Source organism: Scyliorhinus canicula, chromosome 10 (assembly GCF_902713615.1).
Source record: "Scyliorhinus canicula chromosome 10, sScyCan1.1, whole genome shotgun sequence".
In the NCBI taxonomy this organism is placed as follows: domain Eukaryota; kingdom Metazoa; phylum Chordata; class Chondrichthyes; order Carcharhiniformes; family Scyliorhinidae; genus Scyliorhinus; species Scyliorhinus canicula.
Window position 1 is genome coordinate 153,445,982 of NC_052155.1, and position 23,166 is coordinate 153,469,147.

At 42.1% G+C, this 23,166-nt stretch overlaps 1 protein-coding gene across 1 annotated transcript in view; it reads right to left on the reverse strand.

The window, feature by feature from the left end:
- The window catches only part of LOC119972721 (cyclin-dependent kinase 13-like), a 96,771-nt gene that overhangs the window by 36,483 nt on the left and 37,122 nt on the right, over positions 1–23,166 (reverse strand). Inside the window, 5 exon segments of the mRNA XM_038809933.1 lie at positions 2,249–2,380; positions 6,088–6,204; positions 8,000–8,077; positions 8,190–8,291; positions 12,423–12,479. Of these exon segments, the coding sequence (XP_038665861.1) occupies positions 2,249–2,380; positions 6,088–6,204; positions 8,000–8,077; positions 8,190–8,291; positions 12,423–12,479 (486 nt within the window).

Here is a 23,166-nt window from a genome sequence, read left to right on the forward strand (position 1 = left end):
ACCTGAGGTGGGTTTTGTTTGAGTGGAGATAGAGATAGCAGTTAAGGGTTATTGTGTCACAGTATTGTTTAGCATTGTTTAATGGGTAATTGCAAGTTACTTTTCTTTACAATGCTAGTTAGTAATACTGTGTTGGTAATAAAGTTTGTTTTAATATGCCATATCCCCATTTGTGCATGGAACCACACCTGGTGCGGATCAGATGTAGGAGGACTTTAAGAGGTGGGACATGCTGCCGCTTTTCCTGGTAGGCAGGGATAGTCCGTAAAGATGACGGTCCACCCCAGGTTATTGTTCGTCTTCGAGTGCCTTCCCATTCTCATCCCCAATTCCTTTTTTGTTCTTGTTCTTGGAGCGCAGTCGGTGGGGGGGGGGGGGGGGGGGGCTGTTTGGTGCTGCCAAACTTTTGCAGCTATTAATGGGCAGCGAATATATCCATGATTCGGAAAAGGGTAATGGAGGGAGAGGGGGCGGCGTGGAAACGGTTGGAAGCGGCGTCTTGTAAAGATACTAGCTTAGGGGCACTGCTAACGGCACCATTGCCGCTTCCGCCAACGCAGCTTCCTTCCACGCGCCCGGTGGTGGCGGCGACATTGAGGATCTGGGGGCAGTGGAGACGGCACAGGGGGGAGGCAAGCGCTTCCGTCTGGCCCCGATACGGAACAATCACAGGTTCGTTCCAGGTAGCATAGACGGGGGGTTCCTAAGTTGGCACACGGCGGGAATCAAAATGATGGGGGACTTGTTCATTGATGGGACTTTTGCTAGTCTGAGGGCGCTGGAGGAGAAATTTGGGCTACCCCCGGGGAATACCTGCATGCAGGTTCGGGCATTCGTGAAAAAGCAAGTGGGGGAATTCCCGCTGCTGCCTGCCTGGAGGATACAGGAAAGGGTGGTCTCGGGTGTGTGGATAGGGGATGGCAAGATATCGGAAATATATCAGGAGCTGCAGGAGGCAGAGGAGGCCTCGGTGGAGGAGCTGAAGGGCAAGTGGGAGGAGGAGCTGGATGAGGGCCTGTGGGCTGACGCCCTAGGCAGGGTCAATTCCTCCTCACCTTGCGCCAGGCTTAGCCTGATTCAATTTAAGGTGGTGCATGGGGCGCATATGACAGTGGTGAGAATGAGTAAGTTCTTTGGGGTGGAGGACAGGTGCGTGAGGTGCTCAGGAAGCCCAGCAAATCATGTCCATATGTTCTGGGCATGCCCGGCACTTACAGGATTTTGGAACGGCTTCGCAAAGGTCTTGGACATTCAGGTAAAACCGAGCTGGGGGATAGAGATATTTGGGGTATCAGACAATCCAGGAGTGCAGGAGTCGAAAGGGGCCGGAGTTCTGGCCTTTGCCTCCTTGGTAGCCCGGAGAAGGCTCTTGTTAATGTGGAGGGACGCAAAACCCCTAAGCGTAGAGGCTCGGCTCAGTGACACGGCGGGATTTCTCAGGTTGGAGAGGATAAAGTTTGCCTTGCGAGGGTCCTTGCATGGGTTCTCCAGGTGGTGGAAACCGTTCCTTGACTTTCTCGCAGAATGTTAGGTGGAGGTCGTCAGCAGCAGCAAACCGGGGTGGGGGGGGGGGGAGAGAGAGAGAGAGAGAAGGTGGGGGGTGGTTTGAGCGGTGGATGGACTTCATTTGCAAAGGGCAGGGGTTTTGTTAAATTGTTAACTTGTTTTCTGTTTTATTGCTATGTTTTCTTTTTGTTGTCTTTTTTTATGTAGTGGTTTGTAAAAATTATTGAAAACTTTTGAATAAAAACAAATTTTTAAAAAAGGGAAGAGATTATCACTGCTAAGCCTTCTCTCGAAATATGGACATTAATTGTCCTTCTACTTTCAAAGTACTACCACCACTATTGTTCTATTACTCTGCTAACAGCAGTACCTGCAGTGGAAGGCAGATCAATCAGGGCCATCATTTACAAGCTGTGAGTAGCAGGTTGGGGGGAAAATCTAAATCAGTATGGGGAGCAGTAGTAGGCATCCCTTTGACCAAACTTTTGTCTATGTCAACCATTTATCTGCTTGACAGTTAAACCAAATCTACAGCTACAAGTGAAGCATACTGTGTGAAAATCAGAAACAGTCATCTGTTCCGAGTTGTAGTTTAATTAGGGTGAATGGAACTGAATCTGGCACTGCTCAATACAGTATTAGTGTAAAATAGTACATTGGTAGATGGCAAACTATCTATTTCCTATCTTAACAATTCTTAACTAAGACCATTAATGCGATCAGCAGTTTGAAGCCGACTTACTCAGGTGGAGGCATTTTTGTCGGATCCACTTCTCTCAGGAAATCTGACTGAAGAGCATGCTCAGCAGTGCACCGTTTAATAGGATCCAAAGCTAACATGTGATCAAAGAGATCCAGAGCAGTTGATGGAATACTGGAAGAAAAAACAATTTTCAACTGAAAAAAATAACTAAACCTCGAAACGTCACAAGTCAGACACACTAAACTCATAACTATATGCATATTATTGAATTCAGTTAAATAAAACACATAAGATGCCCTCTTCCACAACACTGAAAATTTTAAAAGATGGTAGAAATCTTGGACTCCTAGGCAACTGAAATGGGTTTCAAACTCTGATTTAAAAATGAACCTTAATTAATAACAGAGTAACAGATCACGAAAGCAACAAGTGTCATACTAGTTGAAGGCAAGATAAAGAAGGTAAAGGCACATGGGATCCAGGGTGACGTGGGAAGTTGGATCCAAGGTTGGCTTAGCGACTGGAGAGAGGGTGTTGGTTGAAGGCTGTTCATGTGACTGGAGGCCGGTGTCCAGTAGCGTACCGCAGGGATCAGTGCAAGTAACACGACGAGGGAGTATTCAATGAACAGCCGGTCAGGAGGAAGCTCAGAGGAACAGAGGATCTTGTCCACAGATCCCTGAGGCAGCAGGACAGGTTAATAGGGTAGTTAAGAAGGCATATGGGACACCTGACTTTATCAGTCGTTCCATAGATTATAAGAGAAGGGAGGTGTTGGAGCTGTACAGGACTTTGGTGAGGCCACAGCTGGGGTGCTGCGTGCAGTCCTGGATGCCTCACTATAGGAAGAATGTGGTTACACTAGAGAGGGTGCAGAGGAGATTCATCAGGATGTTGCCTGGGTTGCAGCATTCTAGCTATGAAGAGAGGCTGGATAAGCTCAGCTGGAGCAGAGAAGGCCGAGAGGGGACCTGATTGAGGTGTATAAGGTTATGAGGAGCAGGAACAGGATGGATAGAAAGCAGCTATTCCTCTTAGTTGAAGGATCAAAACAAGGGGCCATAATTCAAAGGTGACAGGCAGGTGGTTTGGAGGGGATTTGAGTAAGATGTTTTTCACCCAGGGGGTGGTAGGAATCTGGAATGCACTGCCTTGGAGAGTAGTTCAGGCAAGAAACCTCGCAATCTTTAAAAGTACTTGGATGAGCACTTGAAATGTCATAACATTCAACGCTATGGACTAATTGCTGGGAAGTGGAATTAGTGAAGATTAGAGTGGGCCAAAGGGCCTCTTCTGTGTTGCCACAGGATCACATTCTCCTCGGTGGAAAAGAATGCTAAAGGAGCTCAAAAGGCAACAGCAGCTGGTACTGCAAGAGTCCAATGATGTGACACTTGTTCAGGTGAATACTTCTTTCTTCTTGATTATTTGTGAATACACATGAACATGGAATGGCAGCAGCCCCGAGGATGGCGGACGTCCAGTGGCAGCCATGAACTGATCGGGTGCACACGGTGGCTCCCGCTTGGAGCTTAGGTTTTGGCTCCTTCTACCCGGTTAATGGGCGATTGGTGGGAAACAGGCAGATTATAATACTAGGCTTAAATCAAATAAAGTCCTCGCTCAAGCATTGGGAGACCCTCATGGCCCAGCGAAGTGTGGCAGAACATGCCTCTTCGTCATCCCCCTCTCCACTGCCTATGGAGCAGTTAATAGAGTCTATTACTGGAGAATTTAAGAAGCAGCGGAAGAAAATGTAGGAGGACCTGACATGGGCGATTGAGGCAGCAGTAGAGGCTTTGGAGAGGGTAGGGAAGCGAATGAAGTTGCAGGGCACGACAATTTGGGAGGTGGAAGCATTCAGTCACGGAAGCAGTGTCGTGGAGGGGGCTGCAACAGGCAGCCAGGGAGGGTGGTTAGGCTTGAGGGGGAGGCAGGGTATCGGGGGATGGGTTGGTTTCCTTTGTTTGGGAGAAGGGTATATTTTGGAGGTGGCTGGTTGGACGAAGCATATGCGGTGGCGCAGGTTTCTTTGTGGATCCGGGAGAGCGGTATGTGATGGTGAGTGGGATTTTGGCAGGGGCTTCGGTAGTCTTAGTTAACATGTATGAATTTAATTGGGTGACAGAATGTATTATGACGTTTTGCGGCCATCCCAGATCTTGACTCACATCAATTGACCGGGGGGGGGGGGGGGGGGGACAGGTGGCTACATGAGAGATAGCGCAAGTTAGGGGGGAGGGGGGCAGGCTCGTGACTGCTCCGGATAAAATCAATTCAGCATTTTTGAGGCATTTTAGCAGGGACTGTGTAGGTCCGAGCTCCTGGTGGAAGATTCGGAGATGGAGCAATTCTTAGACGGTCTGTACTTTCCAGTCGTGGAGGGGGCAGAGATTGGAGATGCCATTGAGACTGCAGGAGACAACGGAGTGCATTGGTTCTATGCAGTCGGAGATGACACCAGGACCAGCTTTCCAGTGGAATTCTATAAGCAATTTGCAGCATCGCTGTCATCACATCTATTGGGGGTGTATAATGATTCTTTGTCACAAGGGGATTACTGGCCACGCTGGCCCATTTCCCTGATGGCAAAGAAGGATAATGATCCGGTGGAGTGTGTGTTGTATGTGCCCATTTTCTTGTTGAAAGCTGATGTGAAGTTCCTGGCGAAGCGCCTGGAGGGGTATTTTACAGAGTTGGCCTCCAAGGATCTGATTGGCGTTGTTGCCAACTAACTTTACAGCTTTTGAACGTGGTCATGACCACATCTAGTGGAAGGTGCCAGATGTAATTATTTCTATGGACGCAGAGAGCGCGTACGGACGGGTGGAATGGAGGTATCTTTTGAAGTCTTGGGACTGTTCGGGTTTGGGCCAACGTTTATCTCCTGGATGAGTTTGTCATGTACTTTCCCCATGGCGAGTGTTAGGATGAAGACGGTGAGCTCAGGCTACTGCGGCTGCACAGAGCACAAGACGGGGATGCCTGTTGTCCCGGTTACTGTTTGCACTAGCTATCCAACCCCTGGCCATTACACTTAGGTCATGGATGGAATAAAGAGGCACTGAAAAGGGGGGGGGCTTAAGAGAGCATAGAGCGTCCTTTTATGTGGACGATTTGTTGCCGTATGTTTCGGATCCTCTTTCATGAATGGGGATGATAATGGGGAGGTTAAGGAAATTTGGATCCATCTTAGGGTATACTTAGCGTGGCCAAGAGCAAGGCTGTCCCGTTAGCTCCCTGGGTTGGTGCGCAGACTTGGGAACCTTGCCATTCAAAGTTGCCCAATTCAGCTGTCTTGAATTCAGCCATTCAGCTATCTTGGTATTCATGTGACTCATGAATGGACCATGATGTACAAATTGAACTTGGCCAAACTAGTGGAAGGGGTGAGAGGAGATCTGAAGAGGTAGGATGCTCTCCCGCTTTTCTTGGCAGGCAGAGTACAGACGATAAAAATGAACATTCTCCCAAGGTTCCTGTTTACGTTCCAGTCTCGCCCGATTTTCCTCCCCAAAGTGTTTTTTGTGAGTGGATAAATTAAGTTTGGCCTTTGGCAGGCAAGACACCCAGGATCCTGAGAGCCTTCCTGCAGAGGGGATGGCAAGGAGCAAATTTAGGTATATGCAGGTGTGGGACTAGGATCTCAAAGTTTGTTCTCTCAACTGCTGAGTCATACGCTGATGGATAGACTGTCATCATGTGAAGAGCTGGGGGAAGGGAGTTTCTTGGTTATATATGGGTGGCTGCAGGAGATAGGTAAGGCCCCATTAGAAGAGTATATCAGGGATCATTTAGGAAGACAGGAATGTACAAAACTGGAAAAGATTAATCCAACAATCCCAAGTTCTACAATTTGAGTTCAATAATACACTTACAAAGAATATTCTTCTCTTAATCTCCTGCGATACTGCTTCTTTGGTTTCATGGTATGGAAATAAGGTAATTTAATCACATCGGGCCACACTGCTGGACATGGGCTACCACAGATGCGGCTATTGAAAAAATATAAAACAAGGTGAAAGATGACAACTCCTTTTCAGTACATAGTATGTTTTTACCCAGCAAGTTCCCCTCCTTTGGCTCATCTAAAGTTAACATTTGCATTTCAATGCTAAGTACAACATCGCCGCCTCCCCCCAGCCCCTCCCAAAAAAGCTGACAAGTAGAACGTGACTGACAGAACCGTTTCCATTTTGGCTCCGTAAGATACATTATAATTACAGCATGTCTGGGAAGTTCAAATTAAGGTGCCTGCCACTTGGTGCATGAGACCACTGAAGAAACAGACTGTGAACCACAATGTCTACAAGTTCAAGTATTCCCGTACCAGTCTCCCGAACAGGCGCCGGAATGTGGCGACTAGGGGCTTTTTACAGTAACTTCATTGAAGCCCACTCGTGACAATAAGCGATTTTCACTTTTTTTTCACTATATGGGCCATCTAATAATGTAATTCCTTTAAGGAGAAGCTAGGTTGTTCTCAGCACGTTGCTTTGAAATGGCTGTGGAACAAATCATTATTTGTCATGTGCTTATTTACCAGACAATATTGCTGAGGGACCGCAGTGCCTCCACTACTTAAATCCTCCTCCCCAGAAAGAACATGCTGAGGTCTCAGTAGGAGGAGCTCCAAAGAAAGTGGTGCAGATGGGAATTGTATGCCAACCCGAACCACCCACCCCTGACCATGAGTTCATTTAGAACTATTTTCTTAGCCACTAATTTAGTAGGCCTCTGCATTTCCTATAGTAGGATATTCACAATTTGTATTGAGCAGTAAACAAGAATTGCACCTGATGCAGATTGATAATGGTCTAGCGTTAGTTAGTTGTCATAAGGTAAGAAAGGCTTGCAGAATTACATGGTGCCATTGATGTTACATAACTTACAGATTCCAGGAAGTGAATGGCATTGACTGATATAGATCCTAGCACCAACTCAACCCCGAAATGGTGCTGGGATGAATTCATCTTCTAACTGCCTGTAGCCAGAGTTCTCGGGTTTACCATGTTGAGTTATCTTGTTCTGAATAATATTGGAAATATGTGCAACCTATATCTACATGTTAATTTTATGAACCATATGCTAATCCGATAAATTACTGTATTATATAGGTGACAATTACATCTTGGGTATAAGCATGTGTAATTGTAATGATCTCCTGACTACTGCAGTATTTGAAAAGCTTTTGGCAATTTTGAAGTCTGATCCAAATATAAAGAACACATTTGGCAGGACATTTTCACATGCACCTTTAGATTCTGATGTAATTATGTATTATTAAGTTAACACAAAACGGCAGACAAGGAATTTTAATTCGCCATGTGACGCAACAAACAAACTTGATCAGGATGTGGACATCCATGTATAGGTGCATACCAGAGGCTTGCTGCCCAACTGTAGAAAGTTGCCCAAGTTGCTGATATTAACAGACCATGGTATTCTGATTTATCCGCCAATATGCAAACTGCACCAACCTTCCTTTCCAAATTATTAGCCCACAAATTTAAAATAAGGGAAACCAGGACTCAAGAGATATAAACGTAAATGCTAAAAGGACTGAACTGCGAGGTCTCAAAGTCTGTAAAGCAAACCATACATGATTATTACATAATGTAGTATGACGACAGGTTTAGGTGAATTTAAAATGGTTTTCTCCACAATATTATTTAAAAAGTTACCATATAGGGGAAGAAGGCCAGAGTTAATTTGAAGTGTCAACACTGACTGTAAATGCAAGCATCAAGATTGAATTTTAAGGGACAATTAAATAATAAGAGCACCTACCTGATCAATTCCAATTGGGCAAGCTCTTGATTTGCTTGAAAGATGGGTTTTTTAGTAAAAAGCTCACCCAGAATACATCTGTAGGAAATAAAATATTAATTTTAAGTGCCTACATGCTCAACTATTTTTAAGTCGACAGAACACTTCTCTGTATGAATTTTCTGACAGCTAGCACATATGAATCACTTACCCACAACTCCATACATCTATGGCTGGCGTATAACGTTCCTCCCCAAGCAAGAGTTCAGGTGGCCGATACCAGAGAGTAATAACCTTATTGGTATACGGTCGGCTAAAATAACAAATGGGAGAACAGTTACATTTGCGCCACACAAGTGCAAGGCAATGACCGTCTCCTGCAAGAGAGGATCTAACCATCACTCCTTGTCATTCAACGGCATTACCATCACTGAATCCCCCACAATCAACATCCTGGGGGTTACCATTGATCAGAAACTTACCTGGACTAGCCATATTAATAGGGTAGCTATCAGAGCAGGTGAAAGGCTGGGAAATCCTATGGCAAATAACTCACCTCCTGACTCCACAAAGCCTGTCCACCGTCTACAAGGAACAAGTCAGGATTGTAATGGAATACTCTCCACTTGCCTGGATGAGTGCAGCTCCAACAACACTCAACAATCTCAACCCCCTCCAGGACAACAAAACCCGCTTGATTGCTCCCTCTTCCGCAAAAATTTAAATCCTCCACCACTTACGAACAGTGGCAGCTGTGTGTACCATCTACAAGATGCACTGTAGTAACTCACCAAGATTCCTTAGACTGCACCTTCCAAACCCACGACCACTACCATCTAGAAGGGCACGAACCCCACCACCTGGAGGTTCCCCTCCAAATCACTCACCACCCAGACTTGGAAAAATATTGCTGTTCTTTCACTGATGCTGGGGCAACATCCTGGAAGTCCCTAAAGGCACCAGTGCAGCGGTCAAGAAAGCAACTCACCACCACCTTCTGAAGGGCAACTAGGGATGGGCAGTAAATGCTAGCCTAACCAATGACACCAACATTCCGTAAATGAATTTTTAAAAGCAGAAAATTAAGAATCAATGCCCCAAAAATGTAAGGAACTTTGAATGAAGCAAAACAAATAAAGGTTACAAGGGCAAAAGAGAAACACACCCGATCGAGAACAAAAAATGGATTTTCTTTCAACATCTGTCAACAAATAAGAAACCGTTGCAAACTTTTAGACGTTTCTAGATATTCTAATTGCCTCTATAATCAATTATATCACACAATTTCCTATATAACAAGTACATCACGCAAAAGTACCTGATAGGCTATAAACACAGCAAGATCATGAAGTGCTATATGAATGCAAAAATTCTTTAAAAAGTAGTAATTAAAGTGAGCATTGATCCCTTAGAGGGTGATAGTGAAGAATTAATAATGGGAAACAAAAAATGCTGGAAGAGTTGAACAGGTATTTTTCATCTGTCTTAACTGGAGGACACAAAAACATATCAAGAATACTTCAAGGGGCGGTACGAGGCGCAGTGGTTAGCACTGGGACTACGCTGCTGAGGACCCGGATTCAAATCCCGACCCTGGGTCACTGTCCATGTGGAGTTTGCACATTCTCCCCTTTTCTGTGTGGTTTTCACCCCCACAACCCAAAGATGTGGTTAGGTGGATTGGCCTCGTTAAATTGCCCCTTAATTAGAAAAATAATAATAATTGGGTACTCTAAATTTATGTAAAAAAATACTTCAAACTCAAGAGGTAAAAGGGAGGGTGAAACTTAAAACAATCACCAGGGGAAGGTACTGGGAAAATGACTAGAACTAAAGGTTAACAAGTCCCCTGGATGCGATGGCTTTCATCGTAGGGTCTTAAAAGAATGGCTGCAGAGATAGTAGATGCATTGGTTGTGATCTGCCAAATTTCCAAAATTTTGGAAAGGTTCCGGCAGATTGGAAATTTTCTAATGTAACATCTCCATTTAAGAAAGGAGGGAGATGAAAGCAGGATACTATAGGCCAATTAGCCTAATGTCTGTCATAAGGAAAATGTTAGAATCCATTATTAAGGAGGTAATGACAGGACATTTAGAAAATCATAACACAATCAGGCAGGTCAACATGGTTTTGTGGAAGGGAAATCATGTATTTGATTAGTTTATTAGAGTCCTTTGAGGAAGTAACAAGCAAGGGGAATAAAGTGGGATTTCTAGATGTGATGTATTTGGATTTCCAAAAGGCATCAAAGGTTACTACAAAAAAATAAGAGGTGTAGGGGGTAACGTATTAGCATGGATCGAGGATTGGTTAGATAACAGGAAATGGAGAGTAGGGGATAAATGGGTGATTTTTGGGTAAGGAAGCTGTAACTAATAGAATGCCACAGGGATCAGTGTTGAGGCCTCAAATATTTATAAATTTAAACAATGATTTGGATGAAGCAATTGAATCCAGGGGAGCTAAATTTGCTGATGACAATAGGTAGGAAAGTAAGTTACCAAGAGGACGTAGAGTGTCTACAGAGGAATTTACATAAGTTAAGTGAATGGGCAAAAATTTGGAAGTTGGAGTATAATGTGGGAAAATGTGGACTCACCCACTTTGGTAGGAAGAATAAAAAACTCAATACATTATTTAAATAGAGAGATTGCAGAACTCTTAAAGTACAGAGGATCTGGGTGTCCTGGTCCATGAATCACAAAACGTTGGCATGCAGATGCAGCATGTTATTTGGAAGGTGAATGGAATGTTGGCTTTTACTGCAAGGGGAATAGAGTACAAAAGAAAGGAAATGTTGCTGCAGCTGCACAGAACCTTAGCTGGACCACATCTGGAGTACAGTTTGGTCCCATTACTTAAGAAAGGATATAATTACATTAAAAGCAAGTTCACTTAACCGATTCCTGGGACAAAGGGGTTATTTTATGAGGAAAGGTTGAGCAGGTTGGGCCTATCCCTCCTGGAGTTTAGAAGAATGAGAGGTGATCTCATCCCAAGGGAACCCGACAGGGTGGATGCTGACAGGATGTTTAGCCTTGCAGGGGAGTCTAAAACTAGGGACACAGCTTAAAAATTAGGGGTCATCTATTTAAGACTGAGATCAGAGAATTTTTCTCTCTCAGGAGAATCTGTGGAATTCTCTTCCCCAGGGAGCAATGGAGGCTACGTCACTCAATAAATTCAAGGCTGAGTTTGATTTTTGATATTAGGGAGTCGAAGTTTATGGAAGCAGGCAGGAAAGTGGAGTTGAAGCCACAATCAGATCAGCAGTTGAATGGTGTAGACTCGAGGTCTACCCTTGCTCATAATTCTTATGCTCCCCTATTGGCAGTATCTCAATCTATAGTGAAAACCAATACAAAATATTAATTTTGCACCTCAATCATACCTAAGATTTCCCTTTTTGCCTCTCCCAATCAGCCCTCTATCCTTTGACAGCCCTTTTACTATTTAAATGTCAAAAGACTTTGTGGTTTCCTTTGTCAGCTAATAATCTATTTTCATATTCTTTTTCCCATCAATTTCCCTTTTCAGATTTCCTCTATTGTCTACATTCACCTTAGTTCTCTAGTTTGTGAATTGTATCTTCATCATAAGCCTTCTTTTCCATTTTAAACCCTATACCTTTAGTTATGTAGTTTTAGCTTTGGATACCATTTGTGTTCCCCTCTTGGCAATGTATCTATTCACTATCTAAACCACTTTCCCACTGAAAGTCGCCCTACATTAAATTACTGCTTTGTCTACTAATCTTTGATTCCAATACACCTCCCGTTTCTAACTCAAGATTCCCTGTTCCCCAGTTAAGTATTTTTACACGTGATTGTTTCCTGAGATCTTTACTGTAAAATGTGGACTTCCGAACGTTAGAATGATCACATTCCACGTTTTTGCAAAATAAAAAGGAAATATGCCAGTTTGCAACGACAATCCCAGCAGTGAACTTACATCTGTTGAGACAAACTTCAAAGCAAATAGATTGCAGTTGACATTCAAAAAGCAAGATTTGCAGTGTTGATGGCACATTTGCCAAGTTCCTCATCTAACCCTAATTTATAAATTGCATTTTGAAGACAATCTATGGTGTAACATGCTCAAGCGGGTTGAGTGGCCTACTCTTGCTCCTAGTTCTTATGTACGTAATGTGAAAACATTGACAATTAATACCTAAAGTTTACTGCATTACAAAGGAGCTCAATTTTCCAGTATTAATGCTTTATTAATGATTGTACCTTTCAACTGACCAAAACTCTTTGAAACTGGAGTGAATCATTAGGTACGGGTATCAAGGGATATGAAACAAAAGTCCGCAATTGCAATTGAGATTCAGATCAACGATAATCTAAACAACTGGTGAAACGGGCTTGAAGGACCTATCTTCACATGGTTCAGCATTTTAAAACCGATATGAAATGTTACACTTTATATTGCCACGTACCTTTCCTCTGAATTGTACAGACGAGCTAGTCCAAAATCAGCAAGCTTTATCTGCCCCCTGGCGGCAAAGAAAATTACATTCAATTAAAAATGCTCTTAACCCTCAGCTTTTAATCAATATTTATTTTGGTGATTTGAACACTGCATTTGGTACTAGTAGCCATATTTTAAAGATACCAACAATGCACTACAATCTTTTTAAATGGGCAAATTAGTTAACATTTTATAACCTTAAATACAATACATTTTACAACACATATATCACAAGAAAAAAACTCTAAAAATTGTTATTCTAGACACTGTAAAGAGTTTATGATTGACATCTCCTGAAAAGAGAATGAGATATAAATATATTTTTTTAATTAATAGATAAATTCAACAGATCTGGAAATATAAAGGCCTTTAATTGCATATTCAGCACCGTGTAGGGGAGCCCTGCGCGTTGGTGCAAATGACAAGGCTGCAGGATTTAGAACCATCTTCAACCTCATCCTGAGGTCCCTAGAATCACTGATGCCAGTCTTAAGACAATCTACATGATATTAAGAAACAACTAATGGCACTAGATATAGCAAAGTCTATGGACCCTGACATCATCCTAACTGTAGTAGACATGCCCCTAATCAAGCTGTTCCAGTACAGCTACACTGGGACTGGCATCTAACTGATAATGTGGAAAATTGTAGTTATTCTGTCCACAAACAGAATAAATTTGATGTTTCCCATTACCAATACATCAATATACTCTTGACCATCAGCAAAGTTAGGGAAGGAGTTACCGACAATGCTATCAAGCAGCATTTAGTCGGCAATAACTTACTCACCATGACTTCTGCCAGAGGCACTCAGCTTCAGATCCCATTACAGCCTTGGTCCAGCTGGTTTCTGATGCAGAGTGAGGCCAGCAGCGCAGGTTCAAATCCCATATCTGCTGAGGTTATTCATGACAGGCCACCTTCTCAACCTTGCCCCTCACCTGAAGTGTGGTGATCCTCGGATTAAATCACCACCAGTCAGCTCTCCCCCTCAAAGGGAAAAGCAGCCTCTGGTCATCTGATCACCTTTATTACTTTAGTATTCAGTACCATTCTCAACCCTTCAGATACAGTACAGTTGGTGCGTACATGGAGTAAACTTTCAGACTTGACTTGGTATTTGGAAAGAAACATTTCCTCACACAAGTGCAAGGCAACGAACATCTCCAACAATAAAGAATCTAACCATTTTCCCTTGATATTCAACGGTATTACCATTGTTGATTCCCCCACAATCAATATTCTGGAGGGGATTTTATCAGAAACAGAACCTATTTAGCCATATTAATGCTGTGGCTGCAAAGCAGGTCAAAGGCGAGGAATCCTTCGGCGAGTAACTCACCTCTTGATCACACCAAAGCCTGTTCACCATCTACAAGGCACAAAAGTCAGGAGTGTAATGGAACACCCTACACTTGCTTGGATGAGTACAGCTCCAATAACACTCAGAAGCTCAACACCATCCAGGACAAAGCTCCCCATTCCACAAACATTTAACCCGTTCACCACCAACGAACAGTGGCAGCTATGTGCACCATCTACAAGATACACTGCAGGAACTCACCAAGGTTCCTGACGCAGCATCTTTCAAACCCATAACCACTACCATCGAGAAGGACAAGAGCAACAGGTGCCCGAGTACCCCAACACCTGGAGGTTCCTCTCCAAGTCACTCAACACCCCAACTTGGAAATATATTGCCGTTCCTTCACTGTAGCTGGATCAAAATCCTGGAACTCCCTCCCTATCAGCATTTTGGGTGCACTTACACCTCAGGGACTGCTGTGGTTCAAGAAGGCAACTCACCACCAGCTTCAGAAGGGCGACTAGGGATGGGCAACAAATGCTGGCCTAACCAGTGACACCCACATCCAGCAAATAAATAAAATAAAATATTTACCAGAAACATAACTGGGTTACCATATAATCACTGCAGCTACCAGAGCAGTTCAGAGACTGGGAGTTCTGCAGAGAGTAACTCACCTCCGGATGCCCCAAAGCCTGCCCACCATCACCAAGGCACAAGTCAGAAGTGTGATGGAATCTGCACTGGCCTGGATGAGTGCAGCTCTAACTCTCAAGAAGCTGGACCCCCTCCACAACAAAGCAGCCGTACAGTGGCAGTAGTGTGGTCCATGTACAAGTTGCACTGCAGCAACTCACCACACCTCTTTCGACAGCACCTTTCAAATCCACAACTTCTTCCACCTGGAGGGTCAAGGAGCAGCAGACGCTTTGGAACATCACCACCTGCAAGTTCCCTTCCAGGTCATACGCCATCCTGACTTGGAAGTATTATTACTGTTTCTTCACTGCCGCTGGTCAAAATTCTGGACCCTAGCCCACCACCCACACAAAACCACTGTAGGTGTACTGGCACCACATGGACTTCATCACCACCTCCTTCTCAAGGGCAATTACAGATGGGCAACAAATGCTGGCCTTACCAGCAACACTTGCATCCTGTGAACAAATTAAAACAAGCCCTTTAGAGAAGGAAACTGCTATACTTACCTAGTCTATATATAACTACATGATGTCCCACAGCAGCATTGTACACCTTTATCAATAGCGTGCCTATCAACACATTCACAGGATTACACAAGATATATGGCTCAAACAGGCCATTATGCCCAAATAGTCCATTCCCCTTTTTTTATGCTTCACTTGAGCTTCCTATAATCTCCCCTCATTGTAACAGCCATTCCTGTTGATTGCCGTTTTCTTTATTTTTGCTTATCATTTTGATTCTTGGGTGCAAAATGGACATATATCTTTAAGCCAAGCAGGGGAAACGAGGAACTTGAAAGCTACAACATAGTATACAGTGTTAGTTTTGGACAGCAAAGACTTTCCGGCACCCAAGAGATCAGTGGGACTCAGGATCAAATTGCACCACTGCAGATGGTGAAATGTGCATTCAATATAAATCTGGAATTAAATGTCTAATGGTGACCATGAAACCATTGTCGACTTTCGTAAAAGCCCTTCTGGTTCACTAGTGTCCTTTCGGAAAGGAAATCTGTCGACCTTGCCTGGTCTGGCCTACATGTAACTCCAGAACCACAGCAATGTGGTTGACTCTTAACAGCCCCCTCAAGGGCATTAGGGACGGCAATAAATGCTGGTACAGCCTGCGACGCTCAGATCCCATGAACAAAAAATAAAAAACAAAAATCTTTGGATTGTGGGGGTGAGACCAATGCAATGGACCAACAATTCAAATATTCCAATATTTTCTGTTCCAAAAGAGTAATTTAAATGATTAATGTCCAAGCAGCAAATTTCCTAAGAATGAGGGATGTCTCAATTCAAATAAAGGCCAGTCCCGCCATAAATATCCCTGTTCCAATCGGCCAAACTAGCAAAAATGCAGTCAATTAACAAAGGTCAACTTCAAAGATGGTCTGTTAAAGCATGTACTCAGTCCATAGTAAGGCAAATAAATGATGGTCGGGTCCTAGTGTAAAATGACCATGATGGAAACACACAAGTATACCGTCACCAAAAATAAATCAACATTTAGTATTTTGTATCTTTAGCTCAAGATTTCCTGGCCGCTACAACAGATCCTTTTCATCCGTCACCCATGCTCGCTGACCTACACTGGTCCTTGGTTAAACAATGTCTCAATTTTAAAATTCTCATCCTAGTTTTCCCTCCATGCCTTCTCCCACCCAATCTCTATAACCACCATCAGCTCCACATCCCTCCAAAATATCTGTGCTCCTTAATTTCCGGCTTCCTGAGCCTTTTTGATTTTAATCATTCTACCATCTCTGGAATTCCCTCCCTAAACTTCTTTGCCTCTTTATCCCACTTTGTTCCTTTAAGACACTCTATAAAATCTACCTCTTTGACTAAGCTTATGGTTGTATCACCTAATATCTCCTTAAGTGACTCAGCATCATACTGGTCATGTGTGAAGCACCTCAAAACATTTTATTACATTAAAATCCCTTTATAAATACAAATTGCTGTTTGGTATGCAAGAACTTTGAATTGCTAACTGATTTCTCAAAACTTATAGTAACAGTCACGAATTGCAAACTAATTTAAGCCACATGTCTAAAAATTTTATTTTTTGCCTCATTTTGCAAGGTTTTCTAACTGTCATGTGAGAGTACCTTTAAGAAACGGGTGTTTATAAATGGATGTGTATATAAATATCTGAAGTGAGAGGACCTTTAAGAAATGGGTGTTTACTACTGCAGTGATGTCAGAGAGTGGGTGGAGCTGGGCTGTCTGTCAGCTTTTTACTTTCATTTTAGGCTGTTTGCTGCAGTTAGCTTCTTTTTCAGAGCTGGATAGCTGCAGTCACAGCCAGAATGTGTATGAATCTCTCTCTGTAATCTAAAGACTGTAAATCAATCCTGGTGATTTAAACTAATAACAGTAATGACTTTAACCTGATGTGCTTCTGGAAAAAGGTGTTTTAAGTTTTATGGATGTTAAAAAGAAAGCTTAAAGGATTACTTAGTGTTGCATTCTTTGGGGGTTGTATTTGAATTAATGGTTGCTAAGATGTTCACTGTATGTTTTAACAAGGTTAACTTTAGTTCATAGAATAAACATTGTTTTGTTTTTAAAAATACTTTTGCATTTCTGCTGTACCACACCTGTAGAGTGGGCCGTGTGCTCCCCATATCACAATCTATTAAAAGTTGTGGGTCAGGTGATACGCTTTGGGGTTCTCTAAACCCTGCCCATAACAAATTGGGGGCTCGAGGGGGATAAAAGTCTATCTATTGGATTGGCTTTGTGAACTTAAAAGACAGTGAGGGGTGAGCATATTGTGGTTGCTTATCAGGTGTGGTATTTTAGCTTTCAGAGACTCTAACATTTTTGGGGGTGGAGACGGTCACACGCAGTACCTTACGGACAGAGACTAAAAGCAGACTGTTAGATTTGGCAAAAACATTGCAGTTATCATTACCTGACAAAATGTGAAACGGTGAGGTAATTATGGCGGTGGCTAAGCATTTAATGTTTCATTGGAAATGGCAAAAAATCAGTTACAAATTAAACAAATGGAACATGAGAAAGAATTAAAGCAGCTCGAATACAGAGAGAGAGAGGAAAAAGAAAGAGAAAGGGAGATACGGATCAGGGAAAAAGAAGTTCAGAAAATGGCCATGAAACATGACAGTTAAAATTGGCAGGCGTAAAGGGAAACGTACAGTTGGATGATAGTGATGACGACAGTGATAAAGAGCGTCATAGTCAAAGGCTTTGTGGGAATTTATATAAATATGTCCAAGCATTGCCAAGGTTTGACGAGAAGGAGGTAGAAGCCTTTTTCATTTCATTTGAGAAGGTGGCTAAACAAATGAAATGGCCACAGAACATGTGGGTATTACTGATTCAAACAAAACTGGTAGGTGGGGCAAGGGAAGTGTTTGCATCACTACCGGAAAGGTATCTGGGATGTATGAGGAGGTGAAAAAATTCATCTTAGCTACATATAAACTAGTGCCTGAAGCTGACAGGCAAAGGTTTAGAAATTTAAAGAAATAATTTGGTCAAACATACATGGAGTTTGAAAGGATCAAACAGAGTAATTTTGATAGGTGGATGAGGGCTTTCAAAATAGACCAAACGTATGAAGCTCTCAGAGAAATTATACTTTTGGAGGAGGTTAAAAATTCAATTCCTGATGCAGTGAGAACTCATGTAGAAGAGCAGAGGGTTAAAACTGCGAGACTAGCAGCAGAAATGGCAGATGCTTATGAATTAGTTCATAAATCAAAGATTGGTTTCCGACATCAGTTTCAGCCTGTGAGGGATAGAAACTGGGGACATGAGAAATACTCAAGTGGCAAAGGTGATCTGATGGGAGATAATAAGGAGAGTGTACCTCAGAATAAAAAAGAAATCCAGGAGGGTGGAAAAGAAATGAAAAGTTTCAAATGTTTTCACTGTAATAACCTAGGCCATGTAAAGTCACAGTGTTGGTGATTGAAGAAAAGCACTGGGAAGGCTGATGTGGTAAAACAGGATAAGACAGTGGGGTTTTTTAAAGTGGTTAAGGAATGCCCAAGTGAAGCGAAGGAGGTGCAAAAGATTGTCCAGTTTGATCAAGAGGTGATTGATAAGAAGGTGCCAGATCTCTTTAAATAATTTACTTGTGTGGGTAAAGTTTACTCATGTGTATCAGGAGGAGCAGGTAAAGAAGTCACAATTTTAAGAGATACGGGAGCTAGTCAATCTTTAATGGAAAGAGATGAGGAGTTATGTAGTCTGGGAAGAATGTTGACAGAAAAGGTGGTAATATGTGGAATTCAGGGTGAGAGGAGTAGTGTTCCATTATACAAGGTACGGTTGGAACGTCCAGTGAACAGTGGTGAAATGGTAGTAGGAGTAATAGAGAAACTACCTTGTTCAGGAATACAGTTTATCTTGGGTAATGATATAGCTGGATCGCAGGTGGGAGTGATGCCTACTGTGGTTGATAAGCCAGTCGAAAATCAGACAACTGAAGTGTTGAAGGACGAATACCCTGGGATTTTTCCGGATTGTGTAGTAACAAGATCGCAAAGTCACAGGTTAAGACAAGAGGAGAAATCAAAGAGTGAAGATGAAGTCGAAGTGCAATTATCAGAAACTATTTTTGATCAGATGATTGAAAAAGAACAAGAACAGGTGGAGGATGAGGCGGATATTTTTAGTTCAGGAAAATTGGCGGAGTTACAACAAAAAGATACAGAAATAAAACGGATGTATCAGAAAGCATACACGGAAGAGGAATCGGAGTGTATACCAGTGCTATTACCGTAAAAGTAATGTCTTGATGAGAAAATGGAGACCTTTAACATATGCAGGCGGATTAAAAGTGGGCAGAAGTTCATCAAGTGGTATTGCCGGTAGGGTATAGAAAGGAGGTGTTGCGAGCTGCACATGAGGTCCAGTGGGAGGTCATTTGGGAATCAGGAAAACTCGAGCTAAAATCCAAAAACATTTTTATTGGCCTGGACTACATCAATATGGTAGTTAAATGTTGTCAATCATGTCACACATGTTCAAGTGATAGGGAAACCTCAAGCAGTGGTAAAACCAGCACCCTTAATACCCATTCCAGCATTTGAGGAACCTTTTACAAGGGTCCCAATTGATTGCGTAGGACCGCTTCCGAAAACAAAAAGTGGGAATCAATATCTTTTGACGATAAGGGATGTGTCTACTAGGTTTCTAGAGGCCATTCCAGTACATAATATTACAGCTAAAAAGATTGTGGAGGAGTTATTTAAATTCTTTACCAGATATGGACTACCCACAAGGATCACATTCTATCACCAGGTTATTCAAAGAAGTTATGGAAAGTTTAGGAATAAAATAATTTACATCAACTGCACACCATCCAGAATCACAGGGAGCGTTAGAAAGGTGGCATCAGACATTAAAGACAATGTTGAGGGCTTATTGTTACGATTATCCAGAGGATTAGGATCGAGGAATTCCATTCGTACTGTTTGCAATTAGGGATGCACCTCATGAGTCAACCAAATTTAGCCCTTTTAAACTAATTTTTGGTCATAAGGTAAGAGGACCACTTAAATTGATTGAAGAAAAATTGGTGAGTGAGAAATCGGAAATTACATTATTGGATTGCGTGCCAAACTTTAGGGAACGATTAAATAGAGCAGGTGAATTGGCTAGACAACATTTAAAAGTTGCACACAATGTGATGAAACGGGTAGCAGACAAGAAATCCGAAGTTCGTAGTTTTGCCAGTGGAGATAAAGTTTTCGTATTTTTACCAGTGGTAGGTGAACCTCTAAAAGCTAAGTTTTGTGGACCGTATCAGATTGAAAGGAAATTAAGTGAGGTGAATTATGTGGTAAAAACACCAGATAGAAGGAAGACTCACTAAGTGTGTCATGTGAATATGCTTAAAAGGTACTTTGAAAGGGAAGGAGAGAAAAAGGAGGTTTTGATTATTCTAACTCATGACGAACCAAATCCAGATGATTGTGAATTTGACATACCTCAAATTAAATTGGAAAACGAGGATGTTCTTAAACATTGGGATAAATTGTGAGTTACCTTCCAGAGTAAAACCGAACTGACCTGAAAAAGTTATTAATATCACATGGGCAAGCTTGTCAAGATAAATTGGGAAGTACTAAAATGGCTATACATGATGTAGATGTGGGAAATGCTGTTCCAATCAAACAACATCCATACAGACTTAACGCTTTAAAATTGGCACAGGTCAACAAAGTGATTGAGATTATGCTTAAAAATGGCATAATTGAAGTGGGTTGCAGCCAATGGAGCTCACCCATAGTGATGGTACCTAAACCAGATGGTACCCAACGGTTGTGTGGACTATAGAAAGGTTAATGCAGTTACAAGAACGGACTCTTATCCTATCCCACATTTGGAGGATTGCATCGAGAAAGTGGGACAATCAGCTTTTATTTCCAAACTGGATTTACTTAAAGGTTACTGGCAGGTACCTTTATCCAAAAGGGCGAAGGAGATTTCAGCTTTTGTGACTCCGGATGGTATAATATTTGGAAAAGCCCAAGTTACTTTCCTTGAGGAGTTTTTGATACCCTCAAGACAAAGGGAAATAATATGATTTCTTGGCATGAGTGGATTTGATCGATCATTTGTGAAAAAGTCTTGTAGCAAGATTGCTCCACTGATGGACTTCAAGAAACATCGAAAATATAAATGGGCAGCAGACTTTCAACAAGCATTTGACTGCCTGAAAGCTGTGATAACCAATGCTAATGTGTTGGAGAATCGCATGGGACTCTGTGATCAGATTGAACTAAAGTATCGGACTTTAAAGAGAAATGCCGAGGCATAGAGAAATGGACAGATTGTGCAGAGACCCTCTTGTTCAAAGAGATTGTCAATCGAGAAGGATTTCAGTTGGAGGAAGAACAAAAATGGACTATATTATTGTACCTGTTTGCGTTTGTTGTTTTATTTTTAAACAAAAAAGTATATTTACTGTGTGCATTTCTTAAAGGATAGTGAAAAGGTGAAAAATGAAACCATCTTGAAGTTGATGGGTTTTTTTTCTTGGGTGGGGGGGGGTGTCATGTGAGAACACCTTTAAGAAATGGGTGTGTATATAAATATCTGTAGTGAGTACCTTTAAGAAATGAGTGTTTAGTACTGCAGTGATGTCAGAGAGTGGGTGGAGCTGGGCTGTCTGTCAGCTTTTTACTTTCCTTTTAGGCTGTTTGCCGCAGGGTGTTTTATAGTTTTGTTTTCAGAGCTGGATAGCTGCAGCCACAGCCAGAAGGTGCATGAATCTCTATCTGTAATATAAAGACTGTAAATTGATCCTGGTGATTTAAACTAATAACAGTAATGACTTTAACCTGATGTGCTTCTGGTAAAAGGTGTTTTAAGTCTTATGGATGGTAAAAGGAAAGCTTAAAGGATTACTTAGTGTTGTATTCTTTGGGGGTTGCATTTGAATTAATGGTTGCTAAGATGTTCACTGTTTGTTTTAAAAAGGTTAACTTGAGTTCATAGAATAAACATTGTTTTGTTTAAAAAAAATACTTTTCCATTTCTGCTGTACCACACCTGTAGCGTGGGCCGTGCTCCCCATACCACAATCTATTAAAGGTTGTGGGTCAGGTGAACTCCATGATACACTTTGGGGTTCTCTAAACCCTGGCCCATAACACTAACAAAATTACAAATTAAATGCTCTGTGTCTTCTGAAAATGCAATTGTTGGATGCTAATTTTCAACAGTGCAGTTGTGTTCAATTTTTCTTGCTGGTCAATAAGGCTTTCGAGAATACAGAGATTATAGTTAAAGTAGTGGAAAGGTGCTTTATAACCGAGAAAACAAAAGTTCAGCAGAAGTTTGAGAGAAAGAGGCCTTCAGGCCAAGGCTGCACAACAATCAAGAAAGGAAACTCTCACCAGTTGTTGCCGACATGGAGTTTGGGGTTATCAGGAAGAGCAACAAAAATGTTTTGTCCATAGCAGGTGCCTTTAGCAAGGAGAAATAAAAGCTTGTACCTCTGCATGGTGCTTAGGAATTATGCTCTCATAAGTTGGTTACCAGCTGCATGATTTCTTCCTGGTCAGTAACCAAACTCAAGGATGTTCTAGGCCAACATTCGATTTTGGAACCATCCCCAGAATCCACACTTTATGTTCGATTCTCCCTCACCGAAGAGCACATATTTGGGCACCACGTCTGACAGTCACATGTCAACATGCTGCACAGGTAGCTGGGCATACACACAAGCACAAATTGCTCTCTGCCAAAATCTGTACCAAGTCCGTTCTCTTTCTGTTGTTGATTGCATAAACTCAAAGTCACGCGATCTTATTCAAATGTTTAAAGTGCAATATATTTCAAATACACCTCTGCCATAACTACCAGAGGGGAAGGCAGAGGTTGGAACATCAGGTCAATGGGCAGCATTCCAGAATCAAAAACTTAGAATTTTGTCAAAACAGGATAAATGGAAAATGAGCACAAATAGTTAATATATTGAATTGTTATTTCTTTAAAATATTCCCTCAAAGCATATCCTACATTATTGGAGATAGTCCATTATTGGTTTAGTGACTGACAAACAAGTAGGATGTGACCTGTGAAGGGCTAACATCATCCTGAGAATTGATGGATGCCAGAATTCCACTATATTGGAAGTAAGCCAATAAGGCTCATATTCACAAAGCAATTAAGCATGACAACTACAGCCTCAAGTTAATGAAAAAG